Raw genomic sequence first — 23,643 nt, forward strand, 5'->3', positions numbered from 1 at the left:
TGTTAATTTTTTTTATTTATTACAAATTTAATCCGACAGAGGTTAACTCGGGATTTAAATTGTAAATCCTTAATATTTTACTTTATTATATGTTTAAAAATAATTTATGTATAATTTTGAGGGAAAAAAAGAGGAAGAATTAGTATAACTTTAAAAAAATAATTACATATACACATAAAAAATTTATAATTTTAAAAATGTCACTCATTTAATATTTTCTTTAAAAAAATTCCGTCCCAGTTTCTTGGAATGAGAAAACCAGAAAAGACCGGGCCGGGCCGAAGCGGAGCGGGGAAGTTGCAATGCCAGAGTTACCACAGCATCCACGTTTATATATCTATATATATATATATATATACACGGAGCGAGAGAGAAGGAAAGAGAACACATTTGGTTTTGTTTGTTTGTTTTTTTTTTTTTCTGTCTCTCTTTCATGCAATGTGCCATAAAGAATAATTTGAATTTTCAATACTTTTCACTCTCTTTATCTTTCTATATCTATATATTCATATTCGTATTTCATAGTATTTCATAGTATTTCTTTGATGTGTTCAATTTGAGTCGGTTCATTGACGTCGTCTTCGTCGTCGTTGTCCGTTTCTGCTTTGAATCTGCAATTCACGTGAACTCCAAGTGATTGTCGTTGCTCGTTTTGGTTTCGCTTTCGAATGTTGTTTTGGAATCGGAATCAAGGGTGTCGTCATCGTCCTCTTTCTTCTCTTCTTTTGTTTTGTTTTTTTTTTTTTTCTAAAAAACTTTGTATATGTTGATTTGACCTCTTCTTTGATCGGCCATGGAAGACACGGAGAGTTGTAGTAGCAGAGCTTCGGAGTCGGTGCCGATTCGGAAGCGGAGGCAGAAAGTTGAGGTTTATCACGAGATTGTTCGGAGACTCAGAGATTCGGACAACGAAGAGGCTAGTCAGCCTGGTTTCGAGGACGAGCTTTGGGCTCACTTCAATCGACTTCCGATTAGGTACTACTGTTCCACCACTTCAATCGACCGAGTTTGGATAATTTTGGCGGGCAAACTGAGGAAAATAAGATTGCCAAATCATAATCTGTTGACTTTGTTCTCATGCTTTTTGTGTTTTTTTTTTTTTTTTTTTTTCCTCCTGTTTGGTTGCTAAGAAATTTGTTGAAAAATAATTGAAAATAATTTTGGACTTCTAAATTCGATTCCTGTTGTCTACTTTGCCTTCTATTTGATGGCCCATGGAATTCAGAAAAAGGAAATGGAGGTGAAAACGTTTTTGTGTTTATTGGATTTTAACAAAATGAAACAGGTAGGTTAATTCAGGCAATACACATTATTTGTACAAGTCTTTGCTATATATCTTGTTCTTTCTATGTTCCACAGCTACGGAAGCTATAAGAATCTGTAATTTCCTTTCCTTTTCCTACCCAATTTCTCGGCAAGTAAACAAAGGGGATTATTGTTCGTTAACCCTTTAACGTGTTTATTATACTGATTGTGTTTATTCTTTAATTTCCCACCCCCCCCCCCCCCCCCCCCCCCTTCCATTTTTTCACTTTATAGAAACTTTTGTTCGGCTGTTGGTATCAGTGTCTTGGAATATGTTGTTGGAGATGTTCTTTGATTTGATTATTTCATCAACACCACTGCATCCATCAAATTTGTTTAGCCCGAATTCACCTGAATGAAATACTAGGAATAAACAATTCGGACTAAACAAATTTGGTGGATGAATCATTAATCTTATTTCATTCTTAAGGTCTGTTTTCTGGTGCCATTTTGTGGAATAATAAGCTATAAGAATCTGGAATTTCCTTTTCCTTTAACCTACCAATTTCTCGGCAAGTAAACAAAGGGGATTATTGTTCCTTTCCGTTTTTCCTACCAATTTTCTTTTCCCCCTTCCCCTTTTTGTCACTTTGAAGATACTGGGATGCCTTTTTATGGGAAAAGAAAAAAGAAACAGAGAGAAGTATGTTAAGCCTTGCTTGTGTTATGACTTAAACCCTTGACTTCACTAGTTCCTAGTGATTTGAAGTCTGGTGCAACTGAAGCAAGACTTGAACCCTTGACCTCCTAGTGAGGTGCAAGGATTATAGTTAGCCAATCAGTTGGTTAGATTATTAGATCAGTTTTCTATTTGGTCTTAATAATCATATTGTTGTCACGTTCTAAAATATTGGGTTGTTTGGCTGGAACTTCAAATTCTCTTGAATCTAAAATTTTGCTTAGATTACGCTTTCTTCCTAATTGTGTACTTTAGTGATGGTTGATTCATTGCAAGGTCTGGACTACCTATTGCAGGTATGCAACTGATGTGAACGTAGAGAGGCCAGAAGATGTTCTTATGCACAAGAGATTGTTGCATCTGGCATATGACCCTACTACTAGACCTGCATTTGAAGTCCGACTTGGGCAGGTAAATCACTTGGGAAACTGTCATTTACTAATTAGAACAATCTTCTCTTTAGTTAATTATGGATGTTAACTTTATGCATTATAGCTTTATGGTTTTTGTCTGGATCCTTGTTGTGTGGTTGCTGCATCTGCAGAAATAATGAAATTTGTTACTTTATCCTTCCAAACAGTTTGGTGAGGGTCTTAATTTTGGACTCATGCTAGCATCCTTTTCAATGTGTGTTGATTTTACATTATCTTTCAGGTAATTCTTGTTATAAAGGAAAAAATTCTCTTAAACTTCTTCACAGTACAGAAAATCTACTTTTGTTACTATCTTCAGAAGTTTAGTGTCCTGTGTAGGTCGCCAAATATTCCGAAGTATTTAAGTAGGCCAATTGCCATGTGGGAAATGATTTGAGAAGTTAAAAATAAAATAAACAATGCAAACCCATTTTGTATTTACAAGGTGGAGACAAAGTTCAAGCTAGAGAGACTTAAGTTACAGCCCAACGTATTGTATTCAGCTGAGCTGGTGCAACTTAAGGCTACAGAACTGAATTTGCTGAAGTTGGTAAAAAGATGAGTCAGTAATGAAGTGTAGTAAAAATAATCTCATTTGTAATTCTTATGCACTAGTTAAAATTTTTGTGAATGATGGGATTATTCTTTATTCCTAGTATCTTCTTTTCTTTTCTTTTTTTTTCTTTTTTCTATGAAATGCATTCCTCACCATTCTGTCATTTAAATCATGCTTGTTATTGTTTCTGTTGAAGCTCAATGTTGGTTCCTGCTTTTAAAAGTTTCATCCAAGAATTTTGTTTGCATCCAGTTTGACAATCAATTTCTTCCATATGTCATGTAAGATTGAATAAGTTGCTGAAATATTTTGTAAAATTAGCATATAATGGCCCTTGTTAGAGTGGATTGGCGGAAAAAGGATTCATATAGTTTAACCCAATTGATTGGGACACCAGGCTTTGTTTGGTTTAGACATTTTTAAAATTGGGATTCTATATCTAAATATTTGTGTTAAAATAAGTTATTCATTAATTTATCTTTGCCAAGTTGATTTTTCTGGTATATGTTTCTTTTTAATCTTCACATAACTGATGCAAAACATTTCAAATTAATATTACTTTCTTTATTGCTCCTCCAATTAGGCTTGTAACTTCTTCGCTTGGCCAAATGCATCTGGGCAATTGCTCTCTTATGCAGGTTCATGCTGTCTCTGATGCAACCTCCAGTGATTCTGTTCATTCAAACTTCATAAGAAAAGTGGATGCGCAAATTTCTGATTCTCCTGGCAGGCACAGGCATGATAATATGAATGTTTCCTGAATTACATCTTTTGCCTTAAAAATATTTTCGTTTTCTGCAACACTGTGTAAACACTATTTCCTATATTTCAATTTCCTTGATTTTCAGCTTTCATCCACCATTTGCCTTTGGCTTGTCACCAAATCTTGAACTTGCATTTGAAGCAAACAAATCAAATGGTCAAGTTGGAGATGATGGTAATCTGCATTTTTTCCGGTAAATACTTTTGAAAGGTTTGCGCCTGATTGAGGTTTTCTTTAAAGCTTTCTAGTATAAGTGGCATAATAAACGTTCAAAATTATGCAGGCATCTATATGAAATTACAATTTCGACAATTGACAAGCCAAAACTTCTGAGTCAGGTAGATAAATTTTTGTTTATTTTATGATATGAATTCCTTTTGCATGACTCTTAAATTTGTTTTGTTTTTTAGTCCAATTGTGCCTCATCACAAGCATTGGGTTCATCTGATTTTCATAGGTTATATATTGTTTGTGGTCATGTTCTACGATACGATGTATATGGTGTAGCTACGTTGTTAACATCTATGATGTATCTTATCTCAAATCTTATTTCCCAGATAATTAATGAAGCTTCTATGGGGAGAGGGCAATTATTGATCATAACCGCTTTGAAAAATCTTAAAATCCCCGAGATATTAATTTGTAATTATGGATCAATTTTAAACAGTAAATAACAATCCTAATCAAATAATCAAAGACAAATCGACACAACGATTTAATATGGAAAAACCACAATTGGAGCGCATCCAATTGTGATAAAAAAAACCACGGGCAAAAGCCACAAAACAATCCACTAAGAAGACAAAAATGAATTACACAAGTGTACCCTCAATTATCTAACGAATCTACGCCCAAATTGAACCGACCCCTATGTGCCTCTTCCACCACTGTTTTTACTTCATAATTGTCTTGCCTAACGTTGAATCCACAACGCCGATGTCGAATCTACGACAATGAGCCACTCTGGAATCCACCAAAGCTTCAGGCCCAAGTTCCACGGAATCCACCGAAGAACAACTCTCTCTTTTGTGAATAAACGAAAACAAACAAACCCTTGATGATATTGATATTAAGTTCATGGATCCATTGATCACTCTTAAATCATCAAGGAAATACTCATAAAGCAACCTCCAATATAAAACACATTTGTATTTTGTTCCTCTCTGAAAATCTGGACGGCCCCAACCTTGAAATAGCAAACAGCGCACTTTATAGAAAATAGGATCGCACAGACCACTCGAGCGCACATTTCACCGCTCGAGTGGTGTGACTAAAGGCAGTGCGAAACATATAGGTTGATTGCTTGAGCGCAACTTTCACCGCTCAAGCGGTAAAATTTTCTTCCCAAAAGTTTAGACGCTCTACCAAAGTACTAGATGATTATTTTCTTTGCTCAAGCACACAAATGACCGCTCGAGCGGTCAAACAATTTCGATTGCATTTTTGCTTTTTGTTTCGAGGGCGCTGCCCCCTGGACCAAAATTGTTAAGATCGGGATCCTACACAGGATTGTTTTGGGGGTCTGCTGGATCGGATCGTAGGATCAGATCAAGAATCATAAGATCCTACTAAAATGATAAAAAAAATGCAATAAGTTTTATATGACTAGTAATACTATCAAAATGAATATAGAATGACTCAAAAAAAAAAAAGAAAAAGAAATATAGCAATTAAAGGTAGCATTCAAACATTTTTTCTCAAGAAAAGAAATCGAAAACATAATTAAAAAAAATACCAACACTTGCACACCATTGTCATTGTTTCTTAATGAAAAAAAGACAAACTAAATAAGGGTAGAACAAATAAAAGACTAAAATAAGTTACTATGGTCGCCGAAATTATCATCATTGCTATAATCAACATTAATCATATATATATATATTATAAATATATATATAAAAAAAAAGTGATTGGAAAAAAAAAGTTTTTTGGTTTTCATTCACACAAATATATATACATATATATATAAATTATATATCATATATCAAACAGAAACAAACCTTAAAGGGAAGAAAAAGAAGTCGAAGACAGAAAAGGAGGATTCGAAGCAGAGAAGAGTCGAAGAAGAAGAAGAAGATGAAGGCAGAGAATGAAGATTCGAAGAAAAAGAAGAGCAGCGAAGAAGAAGACAGAAAAGGAGCATACCTGGTTAGTAGTTACACAAAATTTGAAGTTTGATGTCCAATTTCTCTTGCCCTAATCATAACTCAGAGGGTCATTTTTTGTCCTTCCTTTGTCCAATAAAGGGCTGTTTGACTTAAAGGCAACAAAAAAATCCCTATTTAACAGGATCGCATGGAATTGTGATCCTATTACGATCCTACTGATCCCACCACGATCTTGACACGGGCCCAATCCAAAATACGAGTCAGATCGAATGGTATATTTGGGATCGTGGGATCCTATGATCCGGATCGCGATCTTAACAACCTTGCCCTGGACCCTCGCGAGCTGACCAGGTAGCTCGATCCCCGTACATAATCGGTGAAGTAGCAAACATTAAAGGATTAAGATCACAAACTGCACAATTCGGGTTGGATTCGCATCTAAATACTCATAGTCTCACTGAAATAAAAGATCAAATAAAATTACAACTGAAAGGAGTTTTGTCAAATGGGATTGTCAATAACAAAAGCTTAACATACTTGTTACTATATCTTTCTCTAGCATGTTTTATGTAGATGTGCAGCTACTAGCCATAGTGGAATTGGTTAAGATTGATCGCAAATACTTTTGTTGGTGGTGTTTGTGCATTTATAATGGAGGCATTCTTTGCAATCATACATGATTATATTTTAATTGAAGGTTTCATAACATTTTGAGGAATATGTATGATCAGGATTCAACACAAAATGATTACGCCAAACCGTAGCATACACAATTATTATGATATTTAGTTCTCTTTTTCTACCTCTACCACATCAAGCTTGTGCCGATTGGAGACCCTGCTTTCTACATCCAACTGAATGGTTGTTCCCCACTTCCCATTTATAATGGTTGTGTTATTCAAAGGCAATTGCAATTAGTAACATGTTGATATTATAATAAGATTTGCTATCATTTATTTAGAAATAGAAAGACAGCAACAAACAGAGGGGAAAATGTCATTTTGACATTGTGGGGATGTCAAAATTGTTGGAAAACCAAGTGTATAATCAAGATTTGGGACTAGGGCTACAAACAAACTGAGCCAAGCCGAACTTTGTTGAGCCCAAGCTCAGCTTGTTTACTTATCGAGCTCGTTTATTGAGCTCGAGCTTGGCTCGATAAGGAATTGGGTTCGAGCTCGACTCGGCTCTTTAATATTAATGAAACTCGAGCTCTGCTTGATAATTTTTTTTTAATATTATTTATATTATTTAAATAAAAAATATTATTTATATTATTTAATATATAAATAATGTATTTATACTATTATTTAATATATAACTAATATATTTATTATATAATTTAAATAAAGATAAATGAACCGAGTTTGACGAGCCGAGCTTATGCGAGTTTGAGCTCTGCTCATTTACTAAACGAGCCTAATATTCGAGCTTGAGCTCGGCTCGTTTACTAAACAAGCCGAGCCAAGCCGAGCCGAGCCTGTTCATGAATTGGGTTGATAATTCACCCCATTCCATGTAGTCCCCGTATTTGGAGATGTATTCCAGCACAACCTGATGGTTGTTGGCCCCTTGTGTATTTGGATGGAAATGGCGATTAGTGTGATCGTGGGTAATGTCGAAGAACCGTTCATCCTGTGCCTGAAAACGGTATGGAAATTGGACAAGGGCATGGAGATGTGGTTCACCGTCCTCATGTAATTCATGTGCAACTCTCACCTGTTAGTGAACAGCTCTCTAATTTTCTCTAACAATCTCTCTTTAGGTACAGAACATCTAGGATATGTGAGGAAGATGTTCTTGTTTTGAACTCTAAAATGACGTCGCATTGAGGCCATAACTCACTCTCAATGACGTCACTAACTCTCTCGGATGACACAAGTCACTCTCTAAAAACTTTGCTGGTAGAAGAGAGTGAGGGAGTGAGTTATATATGATCCCAAGAGCGTTCTTATAATATTACTGGGACGCTTCCCCCCCGCGCCACGTGTCGTCCCCTGATTGGTGCTCCCTTCCGCATTTGGTGCCGTGTTGTCGGCTACAGGGCTCCGCTTTGCTCCCAGATCTGCGGCCAGGATTAAAAGATCTAAAAAGGCAAGCGCAAGCGGGAAACTATTTAATCCAAAATAATTGGGAATTTTGAATTATTTTGCAATGGATCTAGGAGATCTAGGTCAATTTAGGCGGTTGATTTTAAAATATGAGCCAGATCTTTTGTTGTTGCACTGGTTATTTGTCGTCGGCGAAGATAACGCCGAAAATTTAATCCGGCTCATCAACGCCTTACAACGGCAAGAAGATGCTCTATTCGCCGGTCTGAAAGCGGTGTCCGAATTAGAAACCCAGGCGATGGCTCCATCCATGCAGACAATGGAGCGATGTGCAGACACACATCCTGCCGCTGATATCTGTTCCATAACTGTGGATGAAATTGATGTGTCAAAATCCGACTGTGGACTTAGGAATAGTGACACAAATTCCTAATTATCATAATTGCATAATTGTTACTATTCCTCAATAAAATAATTTGTTCAAATTTGTTGTAACTCTGTCCTGTTGTGTATTATATTGGAATACTGGGCCGCCCCGAATATGATCCATTTTAGTGTCCACTTCTTTCATAGTTTTGATGGACCTATGTCTAAAGGGCCTATGAAAAAGCATTGGCTAACTATGGGCCTTGTCACGTTAAATGGGCCTCTTCATTTGGGAGACTGTAATTGGGCCTCTTAATTTAGTAGACTGTATTTGGGCCCATTTATATTATTGTTGATGATCCAAAACAAAAATCACATTAATTAAATATAGCTTAACATTTTATTATTTAATCGTGAAAATGTACATAAATATTTTTCCACCGCCAATCTTTTTTATAATATGAAAGCTCGTCGAGTACAATGGTAAGTGCGAGACAATAATTAACTGTACTAATAATCCCAAAGCTGGATAATTTGTTCGTCATCCTGCGCGCAATAAGCTGGGTAAATACAGTCTCCGTCAGGCTTCTGAGACCATTGGATGTCAGCCATGTATACATTGTCGCCGTGAACGTCCGGACTCCCAACACTCGCCGGAGGTTGCAGTTGAACAAGCATTCTATCTTGTAGACCCCGTGATTCCCAGGTCGAGACATGTCTACCGCTTTGAACCACATCGGGTTTTTCAAAGTGTCGTAAAAGACCCCTGATAACGTCTTCTCTCTCCAGTGGATGTGGTTCGACACATCCGTTCGTGTGGAATATCGAACATCCGCATTGGAAGTGGAATATCTTCCTGCGTTGGGCCTTCTTCTTCTCATTGCGATGCCTCTTCTTGATTGGCTTTGGCGAAGAGGGGCTGATCGATTGTGTAGAACTCTGCGTTTCGGATCATCCACGCTTGGAGCCCGGTGTGTTCATGTTTATCTAAAAAATCTCTGTAACTGGAATCGGCTCCGGCATTGCATAATATAATAGTTGGAATCCCGCCCTTTATTTTCCTTGGGCGGGCATATTTACAATTTGAAATTCATTCCCGTTGCACTCCAATATAACCGAATTCCTTATCGAGCTCAGACACCGCTTTCAGACCGGCGAATAGAGCATCTTCTTGCCGCTGTAAGGCATTGATGAGCCGGATTAAATTTTCGGCGTTCTCTTCGCCGACGACAAATAACGACTAGTGCAACAACAAAAGATCCGACTCATATTTTAAAATCAACCGCCTAAATTGACCTAGATCTCCGAGATCCATTGCAAAATAATTTAAAATCCCTAATTATTTGGGATTAAATAGTTTCCCGCTTGCGCTTGCCTTTTTAGATCTTTTAATCATGGCCGCAGATCTGGGAGTGGAGCAGAGCCCTGTAGCTGACAACACGGCACCAAATGTGGAAGGGAGCACCAATCAGGGGACGACACGTGGCGCGGGGGGGAGCGTCCCAGTAATATTATAGGGACGCTCCTGGGATCATATATAACTCACTCCCTCACTCTCTTCTACCAGTAAAGTTTTTAGCGAGTGACTTGCGTCATCCGAGAGAGTTAGTGACGTCATTAAGAGTGAGTTATGGCCTCAATACGACGTCGTTTTAGAGTTCAAAACAAGAACATCTTCCTCACATCCCAGATGTTCTGTACCTAAAGAGAGATTGTTAGAGAAAATTAGAGAGTTGTTCACTAACAGGCCACCAAATTATGTGAGGGTTGCACATGAATTACGCGAGGACGGTGAACCACATCTCCATGCTCTTGTCCAATTTCCATACCGTTTTCAGACACAGGATGAACGGTTCTTTGACGTTACTCACAATCGCACTAATCGCCATTTCCATCCAAATATACAAGGGGCCAACAACCATCAGGCTGTGCTGGAATACATCTCCAAATACGGGAACTACACGGAATGGGGTGAATTCCGTGAGAGGGGCCGCTGCGCTAACCAGAACAACAAAGAAAATATATATCGCAACGCACTTGCCACCGGCAGCTAGGACGAAGCATTGGCAATGGTAAGAAATGGCGATCCAAAATGTTATTGGCTAAATTACGACAAGTTGTCATCTAATTACGACAGAATATCGTTTAAACCCCTATTGCCGTACGTTCATCGTTTTACAGAGACAGTATGGATTGTCCCAACATGTATACAACAATGGGTTGTAGAAAATATCTGAGATGAAGCCCAAAGACCACACAGGACCAAGAGCATTATAATTGAAGGCCCATCTAGGATTGGGAAAACATGTTGGGCCCGGTCTCTAGGGCCACATAATTATTATTCCGGTCACATCGATTTGCGGGACCATAATGACGACGTTTTTTATAATGTAATCGATGATGTGGCCCCACAATTTTTGAAACACTGGTGGGAATTTATTGGAGCGCAACGGGAAGGGATTTCAAATTGTAAATATGCCCGCCCAAGAAAAATAAAGGGCGGGATTCCAACTATTATATTATGCAATTCGGAGCCAATTCCAGTTACAGAGATTTTTTAGATAAACATGAACACGCTGGGCTCCAAGCGTGGACGATCCAAAACGCAGAGTTCTACACAATCGATCAGCCCCTCTTCGCCAGAGCCAATCAAGAAGAAGCATCGCAATGAGAAGAAGAAGGCGGAATAGTAACAATTATACAATTATGATAATTAGGAATTTGTGTCACTATTCCTAAGTCCACAGTCAGATTTTGACACATCAATTTCATCCACAGTTACGAAATAGATATCAGCGGCAAGATGTGTGTCTGTACATCGCTCCATTGTCTGCATGGATGGAGCTCGACTCGATAAGGAGTTGGGTTTGAGCTCGACTCGGCTCTTTAATATTAATGAAACTCGAGCTCGGCTTGTTAATTTTTTTTTTAACATTATTTATATTATTTAATATATAAATAATATATTTATACTATTATTTATACATATTTATATATTATTTAATATATAACTAATATATTTATTATATAATTTAAATAAAGATAAATGAACCGAGTTTGACAAGCCGAGGTTATGCAAGTTTGAGCTCTGCTCATTTACTAAACGAGCCTAATATTCGAGGTCGAGCTCAGCTCATTTACTAAACAAGCCAAGCCAAGCCTGTTCATGAACAGCTCGATTCATTTGCAACCCTATTCAAGACACAAGATAGTCACTCAAAGCCCTAAAGTACATAGCTTTTGGGGTATCCACCTTTTTTTTTTCTTCTTCTAGATTTGCAACACAAGCAGAGCCAAACAGATACATAGTAAAGATATAGAATATCGTGCCTGTGCCTATTGGAAACCCTTTTTTTTTTACCCTGTCCAATTGATATAGATTGTGTTATTCAAGGGCAATTATAACAAGTGTGTAGAAAATTTAATGTATAAAGAGAAATAGAGAATTGTATTATTGATTGATATTTATTGATATATATTACAATGATTCATGATTCCTATATATAGAAGAGGGTGAGTGTGTAGTAGGTAAGGAGTAGGTGAAGTGGAGGTGGTAGTGGTGTAGTGGGTTAGGTTTAGTGGAGTAGGTGAGGTGGTAGTGGTGTAGTGGGTTAGGTTTAGTGGAGTAGGTTTAAGTGGGTGAAGGTTTAGTGGAGTAGGTGAGGTGGATTTTAACAGCCCCCCGCAAACTCAAGGGGGATAGGAACTAACCAACTTGAGTTTGAAGAGAGTAACAAAACAAGAAAATACATAAAAATAAAAGAGGATAAGAGACACTGTATGGTCGTGTCAGACCATTGGTGAAGACACTGGATGGTGGTGTCATAACGTTGTAGAGGACACTGTATGGGGGTGTCATAACGGTGTAGAGGACACTGGATGGCGGTGTCAGACCGATGTAGAAGACAGTTTATGGGGTCATGTCGGACCGTTGTAGCAGACAATGTTGTGACAGTTTACGGAGTCTTGCTGGACCCTTGTAGAAACTAACCGGAATCAATGTCGGGACAGTTTACAGAGTCTTGTCGGACCCATAAAGGAGCTAACCGGAATCAATGTCGGGACAGTTTACAGAGTCTTGTCGGACCCATGAAGGAGCTAACCGGAATTAATGTCGGGACAGTTTACAGAGTCTTGTCGGACCCATAAAGGAGCTAACCGGAATCAATGTCGGGACAGTTTACAGAGTCTTGTCGGACCCTTATAAAGTCGCACCCTCAAAAGGTGTGCCCAATCTTTCAAAAGGCGTGCCATCAAAAGGCGTGCCCATGTTTTCAAAAGGCGTGCCATCAAAAGGCGTGCCCAATCCATAAAAAGGCGTGCCATCAAAAGGTGCGCCAGACACGCGGCGATGCACATGATCGACAGAACGCGTGTCGGCCTCTTTGTCATGGTCTTTATAAACCGAAGCGGAGGCTGAGGCTTGGAAGCAGAGACAAAAACCTGCTAGAAAAACTCTGAAAAACTCTTCGTTTTCTGAGAGAGATTTCTGAGAGAGATACTCTGTAACACTCTGTTTTCTGAGAGAGATTTCTGAGAGAGATACTCTGTAACACTCTGTTGTCTGAGAGAGATTTCTGAGAGAGATACTCTGTAACACTCTGTTTTCTGAGAGAGATTTCTGAGAGAGACACTCTGTAACACTCTGTTGTCCAGAAAATGGCTTCGTCTTCCCGTGGTCTGCTCACTCTCTTTCCAGACCTTAATGAGTCAACAAGAGAGATAACTGGTGCGGGGGCCAGTGAACCTCAACCAAGCGCCCCAGGGTTTGCTCCGTTGAACTTTCCTATGCGGTCTGTGGAGCAAAAAATGGCAGTGCAAACTGACATTGAAGCCAATCAGTATACTTTGAAGTCCTGTGTGGAGACGATGACGGCAGTCACAAACTTGTCACACCGGCTGCAGAGTAGGACAAATGAGGTGCAGCATTTAAACGGCCAATTGGCTCTGCTCCAGCGCATGTATAAGGATACGCGAGCAGAGATAAGTGTGCTGAAGGCGGAAAATAAGGAGCTGAAGCGGAAGGCCACCGTGATGTTCCGATTTGGAGGTCCACCATATGCTGTAGTGGAGGAGCAGGGTGGAGTGAACGTGCTCGGTGGAGTGGGTAGTATGGAGGCAGCGCCGGTAAGGGACACCCAAGAGAAAAGCAAGAAGAAGAGACCTGCAGCAGAGTAGAGAAGAAAAATCCCACTGTGGGTGCGGGTGTGTTGTGGTGGTTTGTTTGTTTGTTGGTTTTTTTTTTTTTTTTTTTTTTGTGTAAAATTGTGATCGGGGTTGATCCCTGAGATGAATAAAATATGATTTGGTGTGCAAAGCTATATGGTATGAAGGGAATTGGAAAAAGATTAAAAAGAATGTGAAAGAAAAATAAAGAAAAAATAATAAAAATATATTTGAAATCAAAAAATGAAAGATGGAGGAAATAAGGAAAGTGGTTTGGAGAAAATAAATAAAAATAAAAATAATGGAGTTGGAAATCAAACGGAGGAGAGATGAAGATTTTTTTATTTTTTATTTTTTATTTTTTTAATATAATATAATAAAAAGAGATATATATATATATATATATATATATAATAAATAAAGTGGGGAACAAGAGTGTAAAGAAAAGAAAAAGTATAGGTTGCATCGTGGGTCACATGGGTGAGTAAAAGAAAACAATAAAGAAATGAGTGGGTGCCCCCCATGTGCAAGGATAGTGCTGGCACTTCAATAGGTGGTACAGCCTGCTGAGCATCAGCTTTGACAGGAGCTGCCTTTGGACCTTTTCTCTAATAAATGCGTCAAACTGTTGCTGTTAGTGTTATCAAGAATGTGGAGAAGAGGAGGCTTGTCTGATGGCCTCTTGGGCTGTGTAATCATATCGAGGTTAGTGGACCTCTCAATCATGTTGTCACCCTCAAAACCAGAGATGGGGACAAAAGGAATTTTGTCAGGGTTGTAACCAACCTTCTTCAGATAGGAAGAGACTTCCTGCACAATTTCATCATACCTTGCTTTTGAGTACTTAGGAGTGGTAGCATCCATCTTGTTACAGCAGCAAATCATCTGCCTCACTCCAAGAGTAAAAGGAAGGAGAGCATGTTCACGGAAGAACTTGGGCTCCTTCTCAATCTCCTTGCCAGATCGACGATCAATCTCAGCAAACTTGACAGCAATGTGGGAGGTGTGGCAGTCAAGAACTGGAGCATACCCATTACCAATCTGACCCGGGTGATTCATAATAATAACCTGGGAGGTGAAATTTGCAGCTTCCTTGGCTGGGTCATCCTTTGAGTTGGATGCAACAAAACCACGCTTGAGATCCTTCACTGCAACATTGTAGATGAAGACGATCGAGACGGTGGTGTATGGGAGGACAACAGTGAGAGGAGAGGCAGTGGTGGTGGACTCGAAGAAATTTCAAGGTATGTGTAGAAAATTCTAGCAGATTAGGTTGAGCTCCGGCGGGCGGCCAAGGCGAGGTTGCCGCCCGCCGGTGAAGCGAAAAATACTAAGTGCTTAACCTTGCTCTGATACCATGTAGAAAATTTAATGTATAAAGAGAAATAGAAAATTGTATTATTGATTGATATTTATTGATATATATTACAATGATTCATGATTCCTATATATAGAAGAGGGTGAGTGTGTAGTAGGTAAGGAGTAGGTGAAGTGGAGGTGGTAGTGGTGTAGTGGGTTAGGTTTAGTGGAGTAGGTGAGGTGGTAGTGGTGTAGTGGGTTAGGTTTAGTGGAGTAGGTTTAAGTGGGTGAAGGTTTAGTGGAGTAGGTGAGGTGGATTTTAACAAAGTGACATGCTGATAGTGTAATACGTAAAAATTCATTTCATTCATTTACAAATAGTAAGAAACAGTGAAAAATAAATAAATTCAAGATATGGGGATATTCAAATTGTTGCGAAACTACATAATTTTCCCTTCTAAATATGCAAACAACTATATATACTATTTTTATTTGTACTAGTTTTGTTTACTTATCAAAAAAGATTTCATCAGTTTTATTTTGTCATACTTTCTTTCAGCTCACATGCCATTCATTATGTTTGACATCAAGATCCCCTTTTTGGTTGTTGGAGGAAAAAAAAAAAACCTTGTTTTTTATGGCCTTGTTGAATTAGGTGTCCCTTTAGAGGCAGTTATTAACCTCACTGCACATGACTAAACTACCCAAGGACGAGTTGGTTTTCTTCTAGCTCACCTTCTGCAGTATTTTTTTCTTTGTGCAGATTAGTTTTGAACCTATTTATCCAACAACTTGTACTGATCCCAACAACACTCAATTTAATTGACTGGCACAATCTGACAATTTATTTGTGTGTGTGTTAAGTTGACGTTCCACATCTTAAATTTGTTGTATGCTTACTTTTCAGTTGACTTCCTTACTTTCTGAGATTGGGCTGAATATCCAAGAAGCACATGCTTTTTCTACTACAGATGGTTACTCCCTGGATGTTTTTATTGTTTATGGCTGGGCATACGAGGTACTTTGTTCTTTCTCTTTTTCTTTCACCAATATATGTTAGTACTAGCAGTCAACAAGAAACATGATACATGAATTACGTGCTGTTTCCTCACCATTTTATCCTTGAGGCTGTGTTTGGGTATTGGATTTGTGGAGGGAATGAAGTAGAAGCTAAATTTCCTTTTCTTTTCCTTTCATAAATCCAATATACAAACAGAACCTAAATGAAACTGCAATTTTCTAGTTTCATAGCCTCTTGTGTCATGTACACACTCATGTCTTGGTATTTTTGAGTACACAGGTCTTCTTAGTATTTATTTGAGATTTTTTGAATTTCATGTTGTTGATTGGTAATTTAACTCGAACAGCAAGATCATGTTACAATGTTGATGTTGACCTCTTTGCAATGTGGAGTGCAATAATGCTCCATCTTCCATTCTACTTTGGATTAGTAAGGACCTTGATTTTCCATCAAATTAACTTTTGTTGTCCTCAAAATACTCTGGTAATTATTATTATTTTTATAATGAAGATAATTTCTATTGATAATTGTTTTTTGATGACTTCTTGTGAATTGCGATTCCCAATGCATATGAAGTTTTGGTATTTCAAAGGAAAAGAACGTGCACTACGTAATCCCATTTGTTATTGGTAAAAAATGTGGGACGTTCATTTAAAAGATTGATGAAGTTATTGATGTTGATAATCTTTATTTGACATGTTCTTGTTAATCGTGTTTCGCAATGGATATAAAGTTTCAGTATTTTAAAAGAAAGGAATCTTTATTAGGAAACCTCCATTTGATGTTTTGAGAATCTGAGAAGCCTCATTCAATGAGATTGAGAAACCTCATTTATTTTACCCTTTTCATTACAAACTGCTTGACTCATTTGTCTGATGAAAATTTTAGGGAACAGAGCAGCTTACAAACGTTTTGGTGAAGGAAATTCCAAAGATTGAGGTAGCCTGTCTACGTACTGTTTGTCAGATATGATGCATTATTTGTAATACAAAAAACAACGCCAATTATGTGTGCTTGGGAGGGGAAAGATTGAGCACACACCTAACCTTTGGCATAATGCGCTCAAAGTGATGGTCCCAAGACTTGAACTCATAACCTCAAGGTTATTAGGCCAAGTCTTAACCATTGAATCAATGGTCATCCCTTGCATTATTTGTAATATATATACTTAAAACGGTGTATTTTGAAGTGTACTGCAGAAGCTATCTAGGTTGAAACATCATCTCATATCTCCTATGGGGGAGTTACAGCAAACTGGGATCGAGCTAAATCCTGACCACGTGAACATACCTACTGATGGCATTGATGTATGGGAAATTGATCCCATGCTGTTGAAATTTGACCAAAAAATTGCTACTGGATTATATGGAGATTTGTGAGTTTTACCATATTTGCCCTATTGATTTGATTGCCTGTAATTGCATGTTCAAAAATATGTCTTTATTGACACAGGTATAAAGGTACTTTCAATAGTCAGGATGTGGCCATCAAAGTTCTCAGGGCTGAATATCTAAATGATGTGCAGAAGGAGTTTGCTCAGGAAGTTTACATACTGAGGTTTGTAACATTGTTTGCTTGTAATTCCCATCAACCATGATTTACTTTTTAAGTGATATTTTATTTCTCAGGTGTCAGGACATGTTGAGTACAATGTGTTCATCAATACAATTGCAACTCGAGGGATATGTCTGTATAAATAAGAATACTGCAGTCATCAATACAATTGCAAATCTTTCCTCTTTGCAATGTTACTTGGAATGCACATAGCCCCAATCAAATGTTGGCAATGAGTTCTGTATTTTCTTCGCTGTCAAATAGATCAATACATGTAATAAGAGAAATGTGTCTGAGTATACATGATGACTTGGTAAGATATATTTGAGTGTCTCCTGCATTCTGAAAAACTCTTACCGTTACTGAAAATAGTTTCCTAATTAAAGATCAAATGCTTTCAGGAACTAAAGTGAATTAATTTTCTGTGACCTTAGTGTATTTCACAACCACTCAGTATTAGGTTTTCTTGTTTCATGACCTGTTCTTTCGTTAGGCATATAAATGAAGTTGTGCTTGCAATAAATCAACCAAACATTTAACTTGATTGGTTCTTGAATAATCATTCACGCAAAACGTTAATATGTATAGAAAGTTAGGCTTCCTCCATTAACAAGCTCGCTATCTTATCCCGCCTCTCTGAATTCCTTCTTAAATTTGCAGAAGAGTTCGGCACAAGAATGTTGTGCAATTTATTGGTGCATGTACAAGACCTCCAAGCCTATGCATTGTGACTGGTGATTCTAAGTTACTTATACACAAATATTAATTTGTTGATTTCCTATTCTTTCTTATGTGGCTTTTTTTTTAAAAGAGTCTTCCTTGCCTTTTGTTTTTGGTGGTTCTTTCCTTTCCATTTTCAGAATTCATGTCCGGTGGGAGTGTGTATGACTTTATGCATAAGCGCAAAGGCATTTTCAAATTACCAGCCTTGCTGAAAGTAGCAATTGATGTTTCAAAGGGGATGAACTACTTGCACCAGAATAATATAATCCACAGAGACCTCAAGGCTGCCAATCTTTTAATGGATGAAAGTGAAGTAAGAATTCACTTCCCTGCATTGATTACTTACTCGGTCATCTGTTTATATACTTACTGCTTTTGTTATTTCTATTATCAGTAGGGTGTGAAGTACACTCAAGTCTAAAGATGCAGTTCTTATGCCCCTCAATAACTGTATCTTAGACCTGTATTTTGCTAAGCACCCTATCAGGTTGAATTCCTTCCCCTCCTCCCGTCGTGCACATGTGGCTACACTCACAAAGCAACAAATGAAAAAAAGGCTTCTGGTTACATTTTGTGCTTAATTGTACATCATTTTATCAATTCATGTCTTTGCACCTTGGCAAGTCTCATTGGTGATAGGAACATTATTAGTATACCATGTATAGTATTGTCATGCTTTTTCTGATTTTCAATCTGTCTGAAATGTCCAAAGCTCTGCTTGACAGGTTGTTAAAGTAGCTGATTTTGGTGTTGCCAGGGTGGAAACACCATCCGGAGTGATGACTGCAGAAACTGGAACATATCGTTGGATGGCTCCAGAGGTTGGTTTTCTACAGATACTACTGAATTTTTATTATTTTTTTTAGCTCACAAGTAGCACTGGCAGGACATTTTATTCTGAGTCTGCATTTTAAGTTGTTAAGCCTTATTTCCAATCTTAGAATCCATTATGTTGAATTTCATTTCAAGACTGCTTGGTTTAATTGCAACCTGACATCATGAATCCCAGCTAAACCATATAAATTGCATCATAAAAGAGCATATGCCCTACAGGGAAATTAACTAGTTAACCTCACATCTGACATTTGATTACTTGTTTCAATGTTTGGAAGGTTATTGAACACAAACCATATGATCGCAAGGCTGATGTTTTTAGCTTCGGAGTTGTATTATGGGAGCTGCTAACAGGAAAGGTTCTGTCATGTAGTAACTCAATGCATCTGTTTTCTTCTTTTATTTCCTTTTTCTTTTTGAAACTAAAATACAAAATTCATTTTTAGTTTCTTCGTATTTGTCTGTTGCATCTATTAGGTTATGATCTTACAGACTTCACAATGCTAATTGTTAGAATTTCCCATCTTTACCTTCACCTACTCCACTACACACTCCACTTCACCTACCTCCACTTCACCACACACTCCACTTCACCTAACCCACTATCACCTCCACTACACCTACTACCACATTTTCTTCTATATATAGATTGTATAGGAATTGTAATCAAATAATCTTGTAAGATATCAATCAATCAATAATACATAATTTCTTACATGGTATCAGAGCAGGTTTAGAACCTAATATTTTTCGCTTCCCCGGCGGGCGGCAATCTCGCCTTGGCCGCCCGCCGGACAAACCCAAATTTCCCTAATTTCTTCTTCAATGGCAGTGACGAAGAGTTCGAAACCGATCTTTCTCAAATTTTCACTTCTCTGCTTTCTCTCTATCCTCTCTTCGGCACTCGCGATCACGCCCTGGACTGGGTGAAGATTCCAACTCCAGGTCTTGGTGGTCCGGCCGCATCTGGGGCCGCCACGGTTGCCGCTCCACCGTGTCTTCGTCTCCCCCTTCCTCCGCTGCCTCCAAACCGCCTCCCAAGTCATCGGCGGCGCCGGCGATTGGTGGAGCTTTGAAGCCAAAATGGCGTCAAGTCTTCTCCATCTTCTTCCATAAGTTTAGAGAGTTTGGTCTGCTTTTGAGAGAGAGAGAGAGGACCATCAGAAGTAAGAGACTGAAAGAGACTGGCGCTGAAAGTAGCCTCCAAACTTCTATAAATGGCTACCAAATTTTCCATGTAAGGTGCTGGTCTTACATCTCGATCAGAGTACTGTTGTTTACAGACAGGGCATTCGGATCCAAAATGGGTCAATCTCGGTACGCATGAATCGCAGAAGATGTGATTGCAGGGGAGCAAGGTTGGTCGATTAAGCAGGTTGAGGCAGAGAGGGCACTTGAGCTCGAGACCCAATTTCTGATGATGGAGGACCCATGGGTTAAGAAATCTGGCGTGGTTGGAAGCGTCCGCCATGGTAGTAGAGTCTTTGAGCTTCGACTGTTGATGAACGTTAGTCTAATAACACTGAGAATTGATGAATGGAGAGAGAGAGAGAGGGGGTTGGGTGATGGCGTGTTTGGTTTGCTTTTGCTTTTCTTTTTGGGATGTTTTTTGCTTTCATCTGAAGCACCTCTGTTTATCTCCACTCAAGGCCACCCTCATAAAATAAAATAACAACATATCACCACACTGCAGCAGCCGAGGGACCAGGTTCACACACACCCACGTTCTTTCCCACTTTTCTTTTCTTTTAATATATATATATATTTTTATTATAATATCTTTCCACCAATATATTTCCACCATCCTCTAAAATAATATTTCTTTCCATCCTCCCACTTTGACCCATTCTTTGTATTATTATTATTATTATTATTATTATTATTATTATTATTATTATTATTATTATTATTATTATCTTTAAAAAAAAAAAAAAAAAAAAAAAAAAAAACATTTTACACATTTGCACAACAGCCCATATTTTATTTCTCTCAGGGATCCACCCCGATCACAATTTTACATAAAAAAAAAAAAAAAAACCAAAAAACAACACCGACAGCTTTGTTTTCTTTTCTGCAGACGGCCACCCACCGCCATCACTTCTTCGCCTATTCCGCCGGCCTTTTCTTCTTGCCTCCGTCCTGGGCGGCCCTTGACGGTGTTGCCTCCGTGTTTCCTTGTCCACCGAGCACGTTCACTCCCCCATACTCCTCCACTGCAGCATATGGTGGACCTCCAAATCGAAACATCACGGTGGCCTTCCGCTTCAGCTCCTTGTTTTCTGCCCTTAGCACGCTTATCTCTGCTCGCGCATCCTTATACATGCGTTGGAGCAGAGCCAGCTGGGCGTTTAAATGCTGCACCTCATTTGTCCTACTCTGCAGCCGGTTCGACAAATTTGTGACCGCCGTCATGGTTTCCACGCATGACTTCAGAGTATACTGATTCGCCTCAATATCAGTTTGCACCGCCATTTTTTGCTCCACCGACCGCATCGGAAAGTTCAATGGTGCAAAACCAGAGGTGTTTGGTTGAGGTTCACTGGCCACCGCACCAGTTATTTCTCTTGTGGGCTCGTTCAGTTCTGGAAAGAGCGTGAGCAGGTTCTGGGTAGCTGGACGGGAAGAAGAGGCCATGTTTTTGGGTTGCTAAGTGTTTCAGCGAAATAGCAATTTCAGACTGGTAATGTTCGGAAGGGTTGGTGCCAGAATGGCAACAAAGTGTTCCACAGTTTCTCTCTCCGCAGAGGCAGAGTTTTTTTCAGCGAAGGGTTGGTTTCAGAGGTTTCAGAATGGTATGCCTATGCCTCAGCCTCAGCCTTCGTCTTGGTTAAATAGCCGAGGCCGCCACGCGTATCGCGCGCCTCTTGCCGCCCGACAAACTGGCACGCCTTTTCATGGCACATCTTTTGACAAAGTGGACACGCCTTTTGATGGCACGCCTTTTGATGAATTGGGCACGCCTTTTGATGGCACGCCTTTTGACAAAATTGGGCACACCTTTTGAGGGTGCAACTTTTTAAGGGTCCGACAAGACTCTGTAAACTGTCCCGACATTGATTCCGGTTAGCTCCTTTATGGGTCCGACAAGACTCTGTAAACTGTCCCGACATTGATTCCGGTTAGCTCTTTTATGGGTCCGACAAGACTCTGTAAACTGTCCCGACATAGATTCCGGTTAGTTTCTACAAGGGTCCGACAAGACTCTGTAAACTGTCCCGACATTGATTCCGGTTAGTTTCTACAAGGGTCCAGCAAGACTCCGTAAACTGTCACAACATTGTCTTCTACAACGGTCCGACATGACCCCATAAACTGTCTTCTACAATGGTCCGACATGACCCCATAAACTGTCTTCTACAACGGTCCGACATGACCCCATAAATTGTCTTCTACATCGGTCTGACACGACCATACAGTGTCTCCTATCTTTATTTTATTTTTATGTATTTTCGTGTTTTGTTCCTCTCTCCAAACTCAAGTTGGTTAGTTTCTCTCCTCCTTGAGTTTGCGGGGGGCTGTTAGAATTTCCCATCTTTACCTTCACCTACTCCACTACACACTCCACTTCACCTACCTCCACTTCACCACACACTCCACTTCACCTAACCCACTATCACCTCCACTACACCTACTATCACATTTTCTTCTATATATAGATTGTATAGGAATTGTAATCAAATAATCTTGTAAGATATCAATCAATCAATAATACATAATTTCTTACACTAATAATCTTGTCTTTCAATATTGTGCCAGCTTCCTTATGAACATTTGTCCCCATTACAAGCAGCAGTTGGCGTAGTTCAAAAAGTAAATCTCAATTTCCTCAGTTATATTTTTCATTTTTTTTAATGGAAATTAGTCCAATTTTCTAGACGCTCTGCCTTTGAAATTGATATTTAGCATTTTGCAAAATGCAGACTTTTCCTTGGCCAAATATCGAAGCTTCTTGGTGCTTTTTTTTATTTTTTATAACAGGATTATTGAAGTGATTAACTCTTTTTTCCGATGGTTTTTAGGGTCTAAGGCCTGTGATACCAGATCACACATATCCAAAGATGGTGGAATTGCTTGAAAGATGTTGGCAGCGAGACCCAACTTTGAGGCCAGAATTTTCTGAAATAATAGAGATCTTGCAACAAATGGCAGAGAAGGTAAGGAAAAGCTTTTGAGACATTTTTCACTTTCACTGTGCTTTATCAAGAAACTTGATGTGAGCATTTTAATTCTCTCCGAATAGGTTGCAGAAGAAGAGGACTGCATCTAAGAGAAATTTCTAAATACTCACGGATAGATAGCCAATGAAGAGGTAAGAGAGCGAGGATGGTGGGTAATGTTTACATTAATGTCAATTAATTTTGTATTTTCATTTGTTTTCTTAGACCATATCTCTTGGGGGGACCTAATCTGTACACATTGGAAAAGACAACTTTAGTCCCTATCACAGTTGTATATGGCAACTGTTTGTCTTTTGTAATTTAGGTTGGCTAGCTGTTGGTGAGGGACAGAACTGCAGGGATTGATAATGATGTATATAACCTTGCTGCAGACAGACTCCTACTAAATTACTAAATTTTTTACTGTGGAATAGGGACTCCTTTCTTTTTCCTATGTGTATGTGGATGGACGGAGCTCTGTTTCATCTTTTTTAGATAATAAGGAAAGTTAAACAACAGTATAAATTAGGTAAAGGAGAGGATTAATCCTTCTTGTACACAATTCCAACCATGTCAGCCATTATAATGGGTCTTAGCAAAATAAGGGGGTCTTCATAGATCTTCAAGTCTTCCACCTAGTTTTCTCCT

The 23,643-nt window shown here is 38.7% G+C and overlaps 1 protein-coding gene across 4 annotated transcripts; it reads left to right on the forward strand.

Moving 5' to 3' along the window:
- The first annotated feature begins 325 nt into the window (after window positions 1–325).
- On the forward strand, window positions 326–23,449 carry LOC114260156 (serine/threonine-protein kinase STY46). 4 transcript variants are annotated; one of them, XR_014365263.1, is made up of 17 exons: window positions 363–975; window positions 2,281–2,395; window positions 3,592–3,689; window positions 3,802–3,909; window positions 4,000–4,054; window positions 5,709–5,864; window positions 15,614–15,724; window positions 16,616–16,666; window positions 16,927–17,102; window positions 17,180–17,284; window positions 17,942–18,015; window positions 18,142–18,317; window positions 18,730–18,825; window positions 19,117–19,207; window positions 22,595–22,648; window positions 22,858–22,992; window positions 23,079–23,449. XR_014365263.1 is itself a non-coding variant. In XM_028200216.2 (17 exons), exons 1-17 carry the CDS (start codon window positions 794–796, stop codon window positions 23,103–23,105), a joined length of 1,800 nt encoding a protein of 599 aa, XP_028056017.1. In that variant the 5' UTR covers window positions 363–793; the 3' UTR covers window positions 23,106–23,449. The 4 variants fall into 4 exon arrangements, 2 of the variants coding, with proteins under 2 accessions (XP_028056026.1, XP_028056017.1); XM_028200216.2 differs by having other exon boundaries at window positions 19,117–19,197; XR_014365264.1 differs by lacking the exon at window positions 5,709–5,864 and having other exon boundaries at window positions 326–975.
- The last annotated feature ends 194 nt before the right edge of the window (window positions 23,450–23,643 follow it).

This window comes from Camellia sinensis, chromosome 3 (genome assembly GCF_055761805.1).
Source record: "Camellia sinensis isolate YWXY chromosome 3, ASM5576180v1, whole genome shotgun sequence".
Lineage (NCBI taxonomy): Eukaryota > Viridiplantae > Streptophyta > Magnoliopsida > Ericales > Theaceae > Camellia > Camellia sinensis.

Excerpts from the sequence above, each read along its gene's own strand:
- LOC114260156 (XM_028200216.2), top strand. The coding sequence starts at position 794 with ATGGAAGACACGGAGAGTTGTAGTAGCAGAGCTTCGGAGTCGGTGCCG. Across the intron at positions 17,103-17,179 it reads ACTGGATTATATGGAGATTT|GTATAAAGGTACTTTCAATA; the intron begins GTGAGTTTTACC and ends TTATTGACACAG. Across the intron at positions 22,993-23,078 it reads TGCAACAAATGGCAGAGAAG|GTTGCAGAAGAAGAGGACTG; the intron begins GTAAGGAAAAGC and ends CTCTCCGAATAG.